Raw genomic sequence first — 18718 nt, 5'->3', positions numbered from 1 at the left:
AGGCAATATTACAGAGGTGGAAATAGGCAGTTTTAGTTATGCTGCGGATATGTGGCCGGAAGCTCATTTGAGGTTCAAATATGACACCAAGGTTGTGAACAGTCTGGTTCAGCCTCAGAGATTGCTAGGGAGAGGGATGGAGTCAGTGGCTAGGGACCAAAGACAGTGGCTTTGGTCTTCCCAATATTTAATTCGAGAAAATTTCTGCTCATCCAGTACTGGATGTCAGACAAGCAGTCTGACAATTTAGAGACCACGGAGGGGTCGAGAGAAGTGGTGGAGAGGTAGAGCTGGTCCAGCCAGATCTGGCGGTGAATGGCTAAACCAGTCGTCCACCACATCCGTTCAAGTCTGCGTCCCTTGGACTTGAGGGAGCGGAGATGAGGGCCGCACCAGGAGGAACGGCCAGGGTGAGAGAGAGTAATGGCTTTAATAGGGACTAGGGCATCAAAGGTGGTGGTGAGGATGTGGTTGAGCAGATCGGTGGCTGCAGAAATGTCACGGTGAAAGGAAGGCCAAAGGCTGGATACTTTGGAGTCGATAAGTGCAGTTGCAAGAGAGTTAACATAGAAACATAGAAAATAGGTGCAGGAGCAGGCCATTCAGCCCTTCTAGCCTGCACCGCCATTCAATGAGTTCATGGCTGAACATGAACTTCAGTACCCCCTTCCTGCTTTCTCGCCATACCCCTTGATCCCCCGAGTAGTAAGGACTTCATCTAACTCCCTTTTGAATATATTTAGTGAATTGGCCTCAACTACTTTCTGTGGTAGAGAATTCCACAGGTTCACCACTCTCTGGGTGAAGAAGTTTCTCCTCATCTCGGTCCTAAATGGCTTACCCCTTATCCTTTGACTGTGACCCCTGGTTCTGCACTTCCCCAACATTGGGAGCATTCTTCCTGCATCTAACCTGTGTAAACCCGTCAGAATTTTAAACGTTTCTATGAGGTCCCCTCTCATTCTTCTGAGCTCCAGTGAATACAAGCCCAGTTGATCCAGTCTTTCTTGATAGGTCAGTCCCACCATCCCGAGAATCAGTCTGGTGAATCTTCGCTGCACTCCCTCAATAGCAAGAATGTCCTTCCTCAAGTTAGGAGACCAAAACTGTACACAATACTCCAGGTGTGGCCTCACCAAGGCCCTGTACAACTGTAGCAACACCTCCCTGCCCCTGTACTCAAATCCCCTCGCTATGAAGGCCAACATGCCATTTGCTTTCTTAACCGCCTGCTGTACCTGCATGCCAACCTTCAATGACTGATGTACCATGACACCCAGGTCTCGTTGTACCTTCCCTTTTCCTAATCTGTCACCATTCAGATAATAGTCTGTCTCTCTGTTTTTACCACCAAAGTGGATAACCTCACATTTATCCACATTATACTTCATCTGCCATGCATTTGCCCACTCACCTAAACTATCCAAGTCACTCTGCAGCCTCATAGCATCCTCCTCGCAGCTCACACTGCCACCCAACTTAGTGTCATCCGCAAATTTGGAGATACTACATTTAATCCCCTCGTCTAAATCATTAATGTACAATGTAAACAGCTGGGGCCCCAGCACAGAACCTTGCGGTACCCCACTAGTCACTGCCTGCCATTCTGAAAAGTACCCATTTACTCCTACTCTTTGCTTCCTGTCTGACAACCAGTTCTCAATCCACGTCAGCACACTACCCCCAATCCCATGTGCTTTAACTTTGCACATTAATCTCTTGTGTGGGACCTTGTCGAAAGCCTTCTGAAAGTTGATGCCGAAGGAAGTAGGGTTGGGTGGGGTAAGGGGGATGTGGGTGGAGAGCGATACAAGGAAATAGTCAGAGATGCCCTTATCTCTAATTGACACAGTAGAGATGGCAACGTTAAAGAGGTGGCCGTGAATATGCGTTGAGGAATTCACATTGAGAGAGAGATTAAGGGAGGTCAGAAATGTATGAACTCAGAGGAGAGAGAGCTTGAATTGAGATGGAGGCTGAAATCACCGAGGATGAGAGGTTGCTTGGTGCAGAGGTATCATAGACCAGGATAAGAATTCTGAAATTAATGGCCTGGAGTTTCTGTATGATTTCTGCCCAGATAATAGCTTAATCTGGGCGGAACCAAATCAAATAGTGCAAACAATTGCAGAATTTTACGACCATAACTGCATTATGCTGAAATATCCGCCCGATCTTTTAAGCTCGTTGAACAGTCTTTGCTCAAACTCCCACCCAAAAAGCTGCCCCCCCGCCCCCCCCGGCCAGGTCTCTGCACTACTCAGCTGCGTTTTGAATGTTTCCCATTGCAGTTTTTTATTCGGTAATTTTCATGTCCAGATTACCTGGATTGGTTCTCTTTTTACCTGCTTGAATTTTTGTTTTTTTTCTAGTCAAACACCTTTACCTTTAATGGTTCCCTCTCCTTTTCTGCGGGTATATTGAACCTGGTTATGTTATGATCGCTATTTCTCAGATGTTCCCCGACCCTTGCATTACCTACTTTAGCCACTGCTAGAACTGGATCAAGCACTGTTTCTTTCCTTATTGGACTCAAAATGTACTGATTTAGAAAGCAATCTTATAGACACTGTATAAACTCTTCCTCTATTTTTGCCCCATGTATTATTTTTACCCATCTAACTTTGGATAGTTAGTCACCCATTATTCTGGATTTATTATTCCGAGATTGTCTCTCTCCTCTGTCTATCTATCTCTTTCTCTGACTCCTCTCCTGTTTGGTCAAAATATACTCCCAGTGGAATAACAGTTCCCTGCTAATTCGTGAACTCTTAACAAATCGATTTACCTTTTCACCATACCCTATAACATCCCTATGTTCTCGAGTTGTAATGGAATGTTTGGTCAACAATTTGCATAAGCTGAAGTATTTTCATGTGTTTATATTAACATTGCTTGTCCCTACTTTGGGCGGAAGGATGACAAATGTTTACAGCTGTCTGCTTCTGCATTAAAGCAGCACATTTCTTCCCATTGTCTTCATTCGGACCTTCATCAGCATCTTGTACCAATATGATGTGAAAGTATTTGTTGACAATCTCCGTAATATACTTGGATTAAAGCACAATATTTTATTTTAATCTGTAACAGGTAACTCCCATGGATATAGTAATGGGCGAGCGACTCTTTGGAATTTTGGCACGTGTGGCTGCCTCAGATCTCCCTCAGCCTCGGTTGCTTTCATTGCTGGGAGAAATCAAGTAAGAGTTAACAGTATATGATGGTATAGTTAAACAATCAGTTCATATGCAATAGAATTTTTAGCAATTTGTAAAAGGTTCAGCTTTATTCTACCTGTAACCCATGATGTACCTCCCCTGAAGGGCTTAGTGGGGCCGTGTAAAGGGAGCTGTGCTGTAAAGTGGTAGCACTCTCACCTCTGAGTCAGGGGTCATGGGTTCAAGTCCCACCCCAGAGACTTGAGAACAAAATCCAGGCTGACACTCCCAGTGTGGTACTGAGGGAGCACTGCACTATTGGAGGGTGCTGTCACTCGGATGAGATATAAAACTGAGGCTCCATCTGTCCTCTCTGGTGGCCATAAAAGATCCCACAGCATTATTCGAGTAGAGCAGATGAATATTTACCCTTCAACCAACACTATAAAAATAGATTATCTGGTCATTATCACCTTGCTGTTTGTGGGAGCTTGCTGTGCGCCAATTGGCTGTTGCATTTCCCGATAATACACTTCAATGACTACACTTCAAAAGTACTTTATTGGCTGTAAAGTGCTTTGGGATGTCCTGGGTATTGTTATTGATGCTGTAGAAATGCAAGTTCTTTCTTTCTTTCTTACCTGATCTGGGAATGCTTGGTACGAACACTAGGGCTTAGATTCTTCGTGTTTTCCAAACATGTTAGGTGGATGCAGCATGGCTGGAAGAGGAAACTAGATTGTGGAGGCATAGCGTTGAATCCTGACCCATTACCACCACCTCTAAATGTTATGTCATGGGCAGCAACACCTCCCGAAATACTGGTCAGCACATCCAAGACACTTGTATGGTCCTTTCATGTCCCACATTGAATTTCATTTTCTTACTGCCTGCAGCCCACGTTCTAAATAAACACCAGTCTAAAAAAATGCTCGTCAGCTGCAGACAAGCAGAAGTGGCTATAAGGCCCACCTTCTGAAGATTCTGCATTAGTTTCTACCTTGCTGCTTAAATGTTTTTTTGTGCTTTCTCTATTCTCGGCCTTGCTGATGGGTTCAGCATTGCTCTTGGTGCTATGGCCCTTTTGTACTCACCACTGGAGACACTGGTGTTTCCATTAGGGATCTGCTTGTACCTGTGTTGTAAAGAGACTAACCAACTTCAGCTGCTTCATCAATGACCTTCCCTCCATCATAAGGTCAGAAGTGGGGATGTTCGTTGATCATTGCACAGTGCTCACTTCCATTCGCAACTCCTCAGATAATGAAGCAGTCCATGCCCGTATGCACAAAACCTGGATGGCATTCAGGCTTGAGCTGATAAATGGCAACTAACATTCACACCACACAAGTGCCAAGCAATGACCATCTCCAACAAGTGAGAGACTAACCACCGCCCCTTGACATTCATCAACATTACCATCATATATTGTGAAACCTATCTGATAATGAATGAGAGTGCTTGTTATCAAAGGAGCTGGTATGATTCTTTTATTTTAAGACAATTTACCATTCCACCACTGGGAAGTTGATCAGAGATGAGAACAATCCTCTGAAGCTGTAGCTGATGGCTCCAGTTTGTTTTTCTAGGACCCCACTGAGCACAATATCGTGAGTTTAGCCAGTGTATCGTTTATTGCATGCTGCAGAGTCCTGATTAATGTCGGGGAGGAGACAGTGAAAGCTGAACATAGCAAGCGGGATAAGCAGACAGCACAGGTATACAAGGAAAAGCACTTGAACATTTTCAGCTATCAGGAAGATTGGGACTGTATGTCACAATGTTATTGCACTGTGCAGATCTAATTCCAGTTTCACAACACTATTTCTTTGACAACATGTGGTCAGCTCCTCATTCACCCTGACACAGCTTGTGAGGAAGAGCTTTCGCCTGGCATCCTACACTCCCTCCTTATTTTTCCATATTGACTTGAGGAATAGAATGAGTGTAGGTGAGAAGTGAATGGACCAGTAATTGCTGGATGTGTGGCTTGAAGACATTTATTGAAGATTCAGAGAGATCTGGTTGTTGAAGGATTGATATATTGTCTGCTTGTTTCACTTGTATCTGGAATAGTGTCAGAAACCTTCCCAGAGATGGAGAGAAGGCAACTTTTGTGATAAATCTTGTGAATTGCACTAACTCCCATTTTGGGCATATTTTCACTAGTCCCAGAGCAGTTCCATTTCCCAGCTATTACTTGACCTGTTTCATTTATTTACCACCCCGACCCTTCTCAAAATTCTCATAATGACATGGGATTCACTTAAGTAGAATGCATATGGAGGGGTTGTTCTCTGTGAGGCTGCTAATACCTGAACATTCTGAGATCCTTGGGAGGTAAGGTGAGGCTGTGCTGGGCCAGCCATGCAGCCAGCAATTGTCCTGATGCTAAAATGCAGTGACCTAGAAACTTATAATGATAAAACATTTAATGCTATTTAAAGCTGATGAGGTGGTGAAATCGACTTAAAAAGACAGTGTAAATGGTGGAGCAATATAACATAAAAAGGTGAGCAATGGCAGGAGAGTTGTTAATATGTCAGCTAATATCATGGAAGAGAAAGTTAAAACCCACTTGAGCCTGTTAATATTACTGTTCGAGGTATCCAAACAAGTTATAGGTGGAAAACATCAGGGGGCGGGTCTGCCCAATTGTTGTTTCCTGTCAGTAAAGGTTTGCTACTGAGTTACCGTGAGGCTGGGTAGATTCAGTTCCAGTTAGCATGCTCTCATGCTCGGAGGGTGTGGGGGTGTTTGAAAGAAGAGAAAGACTTGCATTGATATAGCACCTTTCACGACCACCGGAGGTCTCAAAGCGCTTTACAGCCAACAAAGTACTTTTGGAGTGTAATCTGAGAAATGTGGCACCCAATTTGCGCACAAACAGCAATGTGATAATGGCCAGATCATTTGTTTTTGTTATGTAGATTGAGGATTAAATATTGGCCAGGACACCGGGGAGAACTCCCCTGCTCTTCTTTGAAATAGTGCCACGGGATCTTTTACATCCACCTGAGAGAGCAGACAGGGCCTCGGTTTAACGTCTCATCCGAAAGGTGGCATCTCCGGTTGTGCAGCATGCTTTCAGCACTGCACTGGAGTGTTAACCTAGATTTATTGTGCTCAAGTCCCTGGAGTGGGGCTTGAACCCACAACCTTCTGACTCAGAGGCGAGTGTGCTGCCCACTGAGCCACAGCTGACACTGATAGGAATCTGCTTGTTGAGGTGGAAACAGTGTTTGCATTTGTTGAATTTTGAGTTCAGAAAATATGGAAGAAATAGGCAAAGAATAATGTACAGGATTAAGGTGTAATTACCAAAAACAAGTGCAAACTAAAATAGATCGAGGCATTCAAACCTGCGCTCAGAGAGATCTGGATTCACGCATTTAGCGTTCGGAGGCCTTAATGATCACATCACCTCACTGGAGAACTGTGGACTTGAATCATAGAATGGGTATGGCACAGAAGGAGGCCATTCGGCCCGTCGAGCCCGTGCCGGCTCTCTGCAAGGGCACTTCAGCTAGTCCCACTCCTCCGCCCTTTTCCCGTAGCCCTGCAAATTTTTTTCCTTCAGGTACTTATCAAATTCCCTTTTGAAAGCAGTGATTGAGTCTGCCTTCACTCCCTTTCAGGCAGCGCATTCCAGATCCTAACCACTCGCTGTGTAAAAAGATTTTCCTCATGTCTCCTTTGGTTCTTTTGCAAATCACCTTAAATCTGAGTCCTCTGGTTCTCGACCCTTCCGCCAATCGGAACAGTTTCTCTCTATCCACTCTGTCCAGACCCCTCATGATATTGAACACCTCGATCAAATCTCCTCTCCACATTCTCTGCTCCAAGGAGAACAACCCCAGCTTCTCCAGTCTCTCCACATGAAGTCCCTCATACCTGGAACCATGCTTGTAAATTTTTTCTGCGCCCTCTCTAAGGCCTTCATATCCTTCCTAAAGTGCAGTGCCCAGAACTGGACACAATACTCCAGTTGAGGACAAACCAATGTTTCATATAGGTTCATAATTAATAACTTCCTTGCTTTTGTACTCTATGCCTCTATATATGAAGCCCAGGATTCTATAAGCTTTTTTAACCGCTGTCTCAACCTGCCCTGCCAGCTTCAATGGTTTGTGTACATATACCCCCAGGTCTCTCTTTTCATGCTACCACTTTAGAATTGTGCCCTTTAGTTTATTTTGTCTCTCCTCATTCTTCCTACCAAAATGTATCACTTCGCACTTTTCAGCGTTAAATTTCATCTGATGTTAATGACTCCGAAGGTAATTAATATTTCATAAAGAAAGTTTGACACTGAACCTGGTCTGATTCATTGCAAATGAAGTTAGTACAGACAAATGCAATGTACTAAATACGTAGATAAAAATAGGAGTCACTTTCTGTCCACAGATGAACTTTCCAGGGGAGAAATTGAGAGACCTACAGCTGTTCATTCGCCTTGTCCAAACAATGTGAGGTGTCAATAAATAAAGCAAACCGTTATTGTGCTGTAGTGCCAAAACAGTTGAGTTCAAATCTCAAAGGTCATTCTAAAGCTGTGCAATGCTATGGTCTGGCTGTACTTGGGAGTGTTGTGTACAATTCCAGTTGCCAGGACATAAAGAACCTATACAGGCCCTGGACAAAGTGCAAAGAATAACGAGGAGGCTGACTCCATCCAAGTACCGTCCAAAGATCCTGACGGTACTTTGGACGGAAGTTTCATGGAAAAATCTGGGAAAGACTGCCCGGCAACAAAAATGGGACTTACGCGCCGATTCTGGGCGTCAGCTCCCATTCTGGGCAGCAAATGCAATCCTTGGCAAAGTACCGCCAAGGATAAAGTCGGACCCAGAGACAGGGGGAACTGATCAAATAAAAACATTTCAAAACATTAAAAAAAAAACTAGAAATCCTTCAGGGAACCCCATCCACCTGAATCCTTGCAACAAAAATAAAGAAAAGAAGTACACTAACCTATTTTTGCCCGTCTTCATACTCACAGTTGAGGTAAGACCTGCCTCCACACGGCGGTCTTTTCCCCTGCTGGAGCGGAGGACTGGCAGCTCGGCAGGCAGGAGGACACTTCTGCACGTTGCACGCCGGCAGACAGTACCCAGCGGTCTTCTCTCCCCGCCGGCAGGAGGCCTCCACCAAACTCGCTCGGAGGGAAGACCGCCCAGAAAACTCGGCGGCAGCGGATGGCAAGTCCACCAATTTCGGGCCCCTAGTGTCTGAGGAAAGAGCTATGAAAATCGACTTGATAAGCTCGGCCTGTGCAGCCTCAAGGCAGCTTGACGGGAAAGCACAACTTCATAATTTGAGACAGCACCAGGAAGTATTTCTTTACACAGAAGGTCATCAACAGCTGGAACAAGTTGCCAGGAAGAGGGGTTTTGGCCAAGACAGCTGGCTCATGTAAGAAACAGCTCAATACTGTAATGGGAAGATGGTGCGATAGGTTTTCTGGAGGATGAGATTAAATGTCCTGGCTTTTCCCTGTTGCAGCAATGGACATGCACCCCAAATTTTGGAAGAATCTTAACCACATTTGCAAGTCCCAGCTTTGCTACTGTCAAAGGGTTACAAAACAAATAGTAAGAACTACAAAAATGGAGTCTGAAAGGAAATTTGCAAGGGATATCAAAATCAAAATTTTTTTTTACAATTACATTAGGAAAAGGAGGGTGGTCATAAGCAGTGTTGGCCCCTTAAAAATTGAAAGCGGTGATATTATCAATGATAAGGAAATGGCGGACATGCTGAATAATTACTTTGTGTCAGTATTTCCAGTAGAGGAAGAGGAAACTAGATCAGGGACTCAATAAAATTAATACAGTAAACTCTCATTTACCCGAATTGTTTGAGGACGAATTTTCCGATAGGGCGAGTTTACATTTTAAGTTAATATTTGAAGTTGATAGAACCACCCACGAAATATTTTATATATCGTATCATATAGATCTTGATCCACTCTTTCCAATCAGCTATTCAGATTGAAAATCAATTCATAACTTTTCGAAATATAAAACAAATAATTGACAAGATTTAGCTCATGTTATTTGAACATGAACGTAATAAAATAAATGAAAATTGATTCATAACTTTTCGAAATTAAAAATAAATGTCTAATAAATTAAACAAAATATTTAGTTCATGTTATTTTATTGTTTTATTCCATTTCTGCTTCTTCAGTTGCTACTTCTGCCAGTGTTTCTTTGTCTGTAGATGCTCCTTTTTCTGCGTTGATATTTGAGATTGATTTTTAAAATAGCGATCTTGTATCTGCTTGTTTAAATGAAATCATTTAAAATGTTGTGGATGATAATGAGTTTGCAGAACCTCGTGAGAAGTAAAATGAGAATTCTCCTCAAAAATCCAATGACATATTTCATTGCTTCTTCATCACATTTCAAATCTTTTTTTTGTTTTTCTTCAATTTCATTGTCTGAATCGCTCATCTCTTCGTCAGATTTGTCTTTATAGGTGACTATACCGATAAGTTCCTCGTCAGTATAAGTTTGTGTTACATTTATTTCGATGTCAACATCTATCCACTTAGCAATGTCATCTTCCTTTAAGGATTTAAGTGCGTTTGTTTCGTGTGCACTGCTTACAATCTCCATGATTTTTTTTACAGCCAGTTTTTTATTAGCCCGTACATAAAAACCTTCAAATTCTTTGTCATCAGAAGCACTGTCTTCAGATATGACATTGGGCCACAACTTGCACCAACACCTCTTCAATATAATGTTTTTTACATTACAAGGATGTTGCCACAACTAGACACTAATTTTGACTCATGCAGGTGTGCTCTGCAATTGTCCAGAAGCAGTACACACTTTCCATTAGGTTTGCCTATTTTCTTCATGTTTTCTCGAACTTAGGGGACAAATTCTGTTGAACACCATTTCATGAATATGTCCTTGTCAATCCACGCACTTTTCTGAGCCGTATAGCTAACTGGTAAATGAGCAATTCCTTTTAAAGCACGTGGTTTGCTTGATTTGCCAATCACTAAAAGTTGAAGTCCATGTTCTCCAGAGGCATAGGCACAATTCAAGATTGTTAACCTCCTTATTCATATTAAGGCCTACAGCTACCTTTTCCCCTGCTGCAATGTAGCAGTTGGCAAACACCTCCAGAGTAAGCCAGTCTCATCGGCGTTGTATATTTGATCTACGGTCAGTTTCTTTTCCTGCACCATTTCAACAAATGTTCTTGAATAATTCTGTGCGGCCTCATTGTCAGCTGATTTTTTCCGCCCCTCACATCCAGCTGGCGAATGCCATGGCGATGCTTAAAACGTGTGAGCCAGCCTTCTGAAAAAATGCACTCTTCAGTTAGATTCATTCTCATCTTGAAGTCCTTGGCCTTTGCTGCAATCATTGGCCCTGAAATTGCCACACCTTCAGACCCTTTCAAAGAAAACCATTCATAAAGCACTTGGTCTAGTTTGTCAAGCTTCGACTTTCGCAAATTCTTGAGAGACATTGCCTTGACGGGAGATTCAGAAGCAGCGGTGAAACTTTCTAAATCTTTCTTTTGCTTCTTGATATCATAAATTGTTGATGATCCAACTTCATATTCGCCCATCAAAGTACGCACATTTCTGTCAGCTTCAGACTGCTTTATAATTTCTAATTTCTGCTGAATGGTCAATACTTTTCGTTTCCTAATGCTGCATTTGCTTTTAGTGCTGTCAGAAGGCATTTAAATTGTTTGATTTCAGGGTGTTTTGAACAAGTACACATGACAGACTGATGCGTTGCAATGAACTGCTTTCAAAGTGTGTGACAGTTGGAAAGTGAGCAGAAAGTCCACGCCTGCATCAATTTATGTGTGATTGAGCAAACTGTCTACGTTTGCGATAGTTGAAGTGAGCGAGATATTCACGTGTGTGACAGTTAAATTGCCGAATTTCGCAATATTTTAAGTTCCGTTACGGCGGGTTTTCCGTTACATTCGTATCCGGGCAAACGGGAGTTTACTGTATAAGTAAAATAACAGGAATTAAGAAAATAATTGCACTAAAGAGTGACAAATCCCCAGGGCCAGATAGTTTCCATCCCAGGGTTTTAAAGGAGGTAGGTGAGTACATTGCAGATGCCCTAACTATAATATTACAAAATAAAAACAGAAAATGCTGGAAATACTCCGTGGGTCAGACAGCATCCATGGAGAGAGAAAACTGAGTTAACGTTTCAGGTCGATGACCCTTCGTCAAAAATGGAAAAAGTTAAGAGATGTAACACGTTTTTAACCAAGGGACGGGTGGGGGGCGAGGGGAGGGGAGGAAATAACAAAAGGGAAGGTCTGTGATAGGGTGGAAGGCAGAAAAGACAAGGATGATGGTACAAGGCCTTATCGAAGGGTCATCGACACCCGTGTCCTGTCTCCCCATTCTCCTTTTTACAGTCATTCTGGATTCTGCACTCCTTTATTCCCCATCAGATCATGCTCCCTTTCTCGTACCATTTTTAGAGGACCATGCGTCCCTCAATTGCTGCTCCCATTTTTCAGTACGCCGCAGCCTATTGACTGACTCCATCCACCCCCCCGGCCTCTCTGAAGTTCAACAAAACCTTGTGCAACCGTGATCTCCTGTTCAACTCTGACCTGAGCTTCAAAGCTCGTATAAACTCACCAATAACCTGCTCACTGGTACTCATTTTGGGTTCAACCAGACCTCGTCACAGCCTTGATCCAGACGTAAGAGCAGAATACCACAGGAGAGATGACATCAGACAGCTTTTGCCCAAGTATGGCACCAAGGAGCATCAGCAAAACTGAGGTCAATGGAGGGCCAAAAGGAGCGCCCTCTAGTGGCTGGAAACATAGCTGACTCAAAGGAAAATGGATGTGATTGTCAGGGGCTAATCATTGCAGCCCCTGGACAGCACATGCCAGCCCACATGAAGACATGGGTAACATCCGGGTTTTGGTTGACAGGTAACATTCACACCACTTAAATGCCACGCACGGACCATTTCGAACAAAAAACGTCCAGCCATCTCCCCCTTGCCTACTTCAATGGTACCACCATTGCCAAGTCTTGAGGGTCACTATTGACCTGAAGCTGAACTGTACCAACATCAAGGCTACAAGAGCAGCTCATAGGCTAGGCACTCTGCAACAAATGGCTCACCTCTGATCTCTCAAAGCCTCTGCACATCCTACAAGCCTCAAGTCAGGAATGTGATGGAATAATCACCACTTGCTTACTGTTCCTGAAGCTACTAGGTTCCAGTTGCTGGCTAACTACACTGGCTACACGGAGGCTGTTTAGCATTCGGCAGGACTCAGAGTAGACACGCACTCAGTGAATCGCATGTTGCATTTGTATCTGTGCTCGTGTATCAGTTCTCCAATTAAAAGAGGGAACTAGAGATTTGTGTTGAAACCAGTATTGCTTGAGGAACATCACTGAAGATAGCGCAGAAATCAGGATTTGTTCTTGGAGAGTCCGAACAATAATGCAATGTTGGAGATTCACTTGTTCGATCCACAAGGGTATCCGTTGATAGGAACAGACTATCAGCTGAAAATGTTCCAGCTGCAGGTTTTATCCAATCAACTTAATGCTGCAAAATAAATTCATTCAAAGTGAGTCCAGAATAATTGTAATCTACCAGTTGATCATGTGAGTTAGTGTGATTCAACTTAGCATTCTTGCAAATATTTAAAGATACCAGCTTGAAGTATTACTGTATTCTCACAATCCATTAGTTGCACACTAAGTGGCTGAAAGTTAACTCTCATTGATCGGAAAATTCTTTGGCACAGCAGCTTTATATGCTCACTCTAAAAACAAAATATAGTTTATACATTGAATGTCAATACTTCCTTTCCACAGTTCACACTTTACACAAAAAAATTGAGAGTCGGGTATTTGACGGATGCTAAGAGAAACGTTTCTCCTGCTATAAATCCTGCTGCGCTATCCTGTTAATTAAGGAAAGAAGCTTGGGGACCGTTACTCAACATACCTCAGAAAAGAAGCTTGATTCAATCCAGATGGTCATACAATGGTTCAGTTGTACTTATACTTTCCTGCTTGTTGATGTTTATTGCTCAATCTGTTGGGAAGCTACGGCTAAAACATCAATTCGTAGTTCACAGAAAATTTCCTTTCCTATCATGATTTATCAATTTCTCCAAAGGAAAAAGTTTTAAAATGTGGTTTTAATTGAACAGTTGCAATGTGCCCAGATGAAACCATCAGAACCAAGATGGAGCCGGAGAGAATGATCAGGACCGAGAAATAAGGTCATAACACGTGACAAGAATATGGCAGAAAATTAAATGTAAAGACACCCAAGAGTTCAGCTGAAGGCTCTGGGGTGAAATTGCATCCAGTCTCACGGTTGGCTGGAAGTGTCTTACAGATGTGATCCGCAATTGGTTTGAGACCTGAATCTGCACAAATAACAGATATGAATGCAAATACAAAACTGAGTCCAACTGGGGACCTCCTGAATAAACCTGCAAGTTCTTGTTTTCGTCAATATTTTACAAGGAACTTTTTAATCCATTTTGTGAGAAATGAATGATTAATACGAAGGAGAAGTCAGCAGCAGAAACAAAGGGCACAGCCACGAATATGGAATCTAACATCTGAAAAATAAGATTTTGGAAAATCTACACCTTCTGTTACTTTGAATGATGTGATTTTCAGAAAATACAGGAAGATAAAATACCTCTTACACGTTGTTCATCATAGGCAGTCCCTCGAAATCGAGGAAGACTTGCTTCTACTCTAAAAGTAAGTTCACAGGTGGGACAGACAGTGCTTGAAGGAAGGGGTGGGTGGGGAGTCTGGTTTGCCGCACGCTCCTTCTACTGTCTGCACTTGATTTCTGCGATGTGACTCGAGGTGCTCAACGCCCTCCCGATGCTCTTCCTCCACTTAGAGCGGTCTTGGGCCAGGGACTCCCAGGTGTCGGTGGGGATGTTGCACTTTATCAAGGAGGCTTTGAGGGTGTCTTTGAAACGTTTCCTCTGCCCACCTGGGGCTCGCTTGCCGTGTAGGAGTTCCGAGTAGGGCGCTTGCTTTGGGAGTCTGGTGCCGGGCATGCGGACGATGTGGCCCTCCCAACGGAGCTGATCGAGTGTGGTCAGTGTTTCGACGCTGGGGATGTTGACCTGGTCGAGAACACTGACGTTGGTGCGTCTGTCCTCCCAGTGGATTTGCAGGATCTTGCAGAGGCAGCGCAGGTGGTACTTCTCCAGTGTTTTGAGATGTCTACTGTATATGGTCCATGTCTCTGAGCCATATAGGAGGGCGGGTATCACTACAGCCCTGTAGACCATAAGCTTGGTGCCAGATTTGAGGTCCTGGTCTTCAAACATTCTCTACCTCAAGTGAACGACGGCTGTGCTGGCACACTGGAGGTGGTGTTGGACCTCGTCATCGATGTCTGTCGTTGATGAGAAGAGATAGTCTACTACTGCACATTGTTAATATTTAAATAAATAGCACAAGCAAAGCTCATCAAAAGTATGATTTCTGAGATCAAATATGACATCTAATGATTCTGCAAGGTTGGGCTCCCAGCCTGGAGCTCCACTAGACAGAAGCACAAGTAGGTCACGTAATACTTCATACCATAGAGCGCAATCGCAACCCGTGCCCGTTTAGCAAGACTGCACGCCAGAAGCAGAACATTGCAAAATGTATCCTTTAAGTTCAAGGAGTCTGCAGCTATGTCTCCTGTAATGTTCTCACTCAGTTCTCAGCTCAAAGCAGACTTTGTGGAATGTCCGACTTGCCACATGTGGGAGTTTCAGCACTTCCACATCATTGTGCAGAGGAATGCGAAGAGAAAAAGATTAGTGACGACAAACGTAGGTCCCTTGCAGTCTGATTCAGGTGAAATTATAATGGGGAACAAAGAAATGGCAGACCAATTGAACAAATACTTTGGTTCTGTCTTCATGAAGGAAGACACAAATAACCTTCCGGAAGTACTAGGGAACCGAGGGTCTAGTGAGAAGGAGGAACTGAAGGATATCCTTATCAGGCGGGAAATTGTGTTAGGGAAATTGATGGGATTGAAGGCCGATAAATCCCTGGGGCCTGATAGTTTGCATCCCAGAGTACTTAAGGAAGTGGCCCGAGAAATAGTGGATGCATTGGTGATCATTTTCCAACAGCCTATCAACTCTGGATCAGTTCCTATGGACTGGAGGGTAGCTAATGTAACACCACTTTTTAAAAAAGGAGGGAGAGGGAAAATGGGTAATTATAGACCGGTTAGCCTGACATCAGTAGTGGGGAAAATGTTGGAATCAATTATTAAGGATGAAATAGCAGCGCATTTGGAAAGCAGTGACAGGATTGGTCCAAGCCAGCATGGATTATGAAGGGGAAATCATGCTTGACAAATCTTCTGGAATTTTTTGAGGATGTAACTAGTAGAGTGGACAAGGGAGATCCAGTGGATGTGGTGTATTTAGACTTTCAAAAGACTTTTGACAAGGTCCCACACAAGAGATTGGTGTTCAAAATCAAAGCACATGGTATTGGGGGTAATATACTGACGTGGATAGGGAACTGGTTGGCAGACAGGAAGCAGAGAGTCGGGATAAACGGGTCCTTTTCAGAATGGCAGGCAGTGACTAGTCGGGTGCCGCAGGGCTCGATGCTGGGACTCCACCCCTTTACAATATACATCGATGATTTGGATGAAGGAATTGAGAGTAATATCTCCAAGTTTGCAGATGACACTAAACTGGGTGGCGGTGTGAGCTGTGAGGGGGCTGTGAGGGTGACTTAGACAGGTTAGGTGAGTGGGCAAATGCATGGCAGATGCAGTATAATGTGGATAAATGTGAGGTTATCCACTTTGGGGGCAAAAACGCGAAGACAGATATTATCTGAATGGCGGCAGATTAGGAAAAGGGGAGGTGCAACGAGACCTGGGTGTCATGGTTCATCAGTCATTGAAAGTTGGCATGCAGGTACAGCAGGTGGTGAAGAAGGCAAAGGGTATGTTGGCCTTCATAGCTAGGGGATTTGAATATAGGAGCAGGGAGGTCTTATTGCAGTTGTACAGGGCTTTAGTGAGGCCTCACCTGGAATATTGTGTTCAGTTTTGGTCTCCTAATCTGAGGAAGGACATTCTTGCTATTGAGGGAGTGCAGCGAAGGGTCACCAGACTGATTCCCGGGATGGCAGGACTGACATATGAGGAGAGACTGGATCAACTGGGCCTTTATACATTGGAGTTCAGAAGGATGAGAGGGGATCTCATAGAAACATATAAGATTCTGACGGGATGGGACAGGTTAGATGCGGGTAGAATGTTCCCGATGTTGGGGAAGTCCAGAACCAGGGGACACAGTCTTAGGATAAGGGGTAGGCCATTTAGGACTGAGATGAGGAGAAACTTTTTCAATCAGAAAGTTGTTAACCTGTGGAATTCCTTGCCGCAGAGAGTTGTTGATGCCAGATCATTGGATTTATTCAAGAGGGAGTTAGATATGGCCCTTACGGCTAAGGGGATCAAAGGATATGGAGAGAAAGCAGGAAAGGGGTACTGAGGTGAATGATCAGCCATGATCTTATTGAATGGTGGTGCCGGCTCGAAGGGCTGAATGGCCTGCTCCTGCACCTATTTTCTATGTTTCTATGTAATGCAGTGGATTCATAGGATGTGCATTCAATTTAATGTCTCATCCAAAGAAGTGCAGCACTCACTCAATACTGCACTGAAGTCTATACAGTGGGACTTGAACCCACCACCACAACCTTGTGATTTAGAGGTGAGAGAGCTACCAGACAACGTAAGACACTTATATCTATGTTCTATCTGCAGTTTATTGGCCCCTATTTTGCGATTAGCGAGAGGCATATAAAAGGCACAGCAGGGAGTCCGCGGCCCAGCGTCGAGGAGGTGCATGGAGAGGCAGTCGGGACTTCGGCGAGAGGCCTATAAAAGGCACAGCAGGGAGTCCGGGGCCCAGCGTCGAGGAGGTGCGTGGAGAGGCAGTCGGGACTTCGGCGAGAGGCCTATAAAAGGCACAGCAGGGAGTCCGGGGCCCAGCGTCGAGGAGGTGCGTGGAGAGGCATGGCTTGTGCAGCTACAGGGAGAAGGCAAAAAAGAAGTAGAAGGAAATAGAAAGGTGACGTCACAGCCAAGGGGGTAAGTGATTGGCTGGTGATTGGTGAGTAGTTTTTCTTTTTTCTCTTCTATAACAGCGAGTAAACTTTAGCATTGTTGTTGCCAATTTAAGTGTATCTGAGGGGTTAAGTCATGGCAGGAGAGCTCGGTCACGTGATATGCTCCTCCTAGACCATGTGGGGACTCAGGGACACTTCCGGTGTCCCTGACGACTACGTGTGCGGGAAGTGTATCCACCTCCAGCTCCTGACGGTCCGCGTTGTGGAATTGGAGCTGAGGATGGATTTACTCTGGAGCATCCACGATGCTGAGAATGACGTGAGTAGCACGTGCAGCGAGTTGGTCTTACCGCAGGTGAAGGGTCCACAGCCAGATAGGGAATGGAAGACCAGCAGGAAGAGCAGTGCAAGGAAGGTAGTGCAGGGGTCCCCTGCGGTCATCCCCCTGCAAAACAGATACACTGCTTTGAGTACTGTTGAAGGGGATGACTCTTCAGGGGAGGGCAGCAGCAGCCAAGTTCAAGGCACCGTGGCTGGCTCTGCTGCACAGGAGGGCAGGAAAAAGAGTGGGAGAGCGATAGTGATAGGGGATTCGATTGTAAGGGGAATATATAGGCGTTTCTGCGGCCGCAACCGAGATTCCAGGATGGTATGTTGCCTCCCTGGTGCAAGGGTCAAGGATATCTCGGAGCGGGTGCAGGACATTCTGAAAATGGAGGGTGAACAGCCAGTTGTCGTGGTGCACATTGGTACCAACGATATAGGTAAAAAAAGGGATGAGGTCCCACGAGACGAATTTAAGGAGCTAGGAGCTAAATTAAAAAGTAGGACCTCAAAAGTAGTAGTCTCGGGATTGCTACCAGTGCCACGTGCTAGTCAGAGTAGGAATCGCAGGATAGCTCAGATGAATATGTGGCTTGAGCAGTGGTGCATCAGGGAGGGATTCAAATTCCTGGAGCATTGGAACCGGTTCTGGGGGAGGTGGGACCAGTACAAACCGGACGGTCTGCACCGAGGCAGGACCGGAACCAATGTCCTAGGGGGAGTGTTTGCTAGTGCTGTTGGGGAGGAGTAAAACTAATGTGGCAGGGGGATGGGAACCAATGCAGGGAGACAGAGGGAAACAAAAAGGAGACAAAAGCAAAGGACAGAAAGGAGATGAGTAAAAGTGGAGGGCAGAGAAACCCAAGGCAAAAAACAAAAAGGGTCACTGTACAGCAAAATTCTAAAGGGTCAAAGTGTAATAAAAAGGCAAGCATGAAAGCTCGGTGCCTCAATGCAAGGAGTATTTGGAACACAGGAGAGGGCTCTGAGCTAGTTAGAATGGGTGAGAGCTCAGATGAACAGGATCCCAAGAAAGAATGCAAAAGGCAGAAGGCAACAGAGCAGAGTAGCACTGGGGTAAGTGTAAACCACAAGGTGATAGGAAGGGACAATA

General features: G+C 44.4%; 1 protein-coding gene across 3 annotated transcripts in view; it reads left to right on the top strand.

Annotated features, from left to right (window-relative positions):
• The window catches only part of LOC139234018 (leucine-rich repeat-containing protein 49), a 292104-nt gene that overhangs the window by 253462 nt on the left and 19924 nt on the right, over positions 1 to 18718 (top strand). For all 3 annotated transcript variants that reach the window (XM_070864857.1, XM_070864856.1, XM_070864854.1), the window contains one exon: positions 3091 to 3200. In XM_070864857.1, the coding sequence (XP_070720958.1) occupies positions 3091 to 3200 (110 nt within the window). The remainder of the gene's footprint in view (positions 1 to 3090; positions 3201 to 18718) is intronic.

The sequence above is a fragment of the Pristiophorus japonicus genome, chromosome 21 (assembly GCF_044704955.1).
Source record: "Pristiophorus japonicus isolate sPriJap1 chromosome 21, sPriJap1.hap1, whole genome shotgun sequence".
Lineage (NCBI taxonomy): Eukaryota > Metazoa > Chordata > Chondrichthyes > Pristiophoridae > Pristiophorus > Pristiophorus japonicus.
The sequence above is the reverse complement of the archived record's forward strand: the minus strand, read 5'-3'. Positions and strand labels throughout refer to the sequence as shown.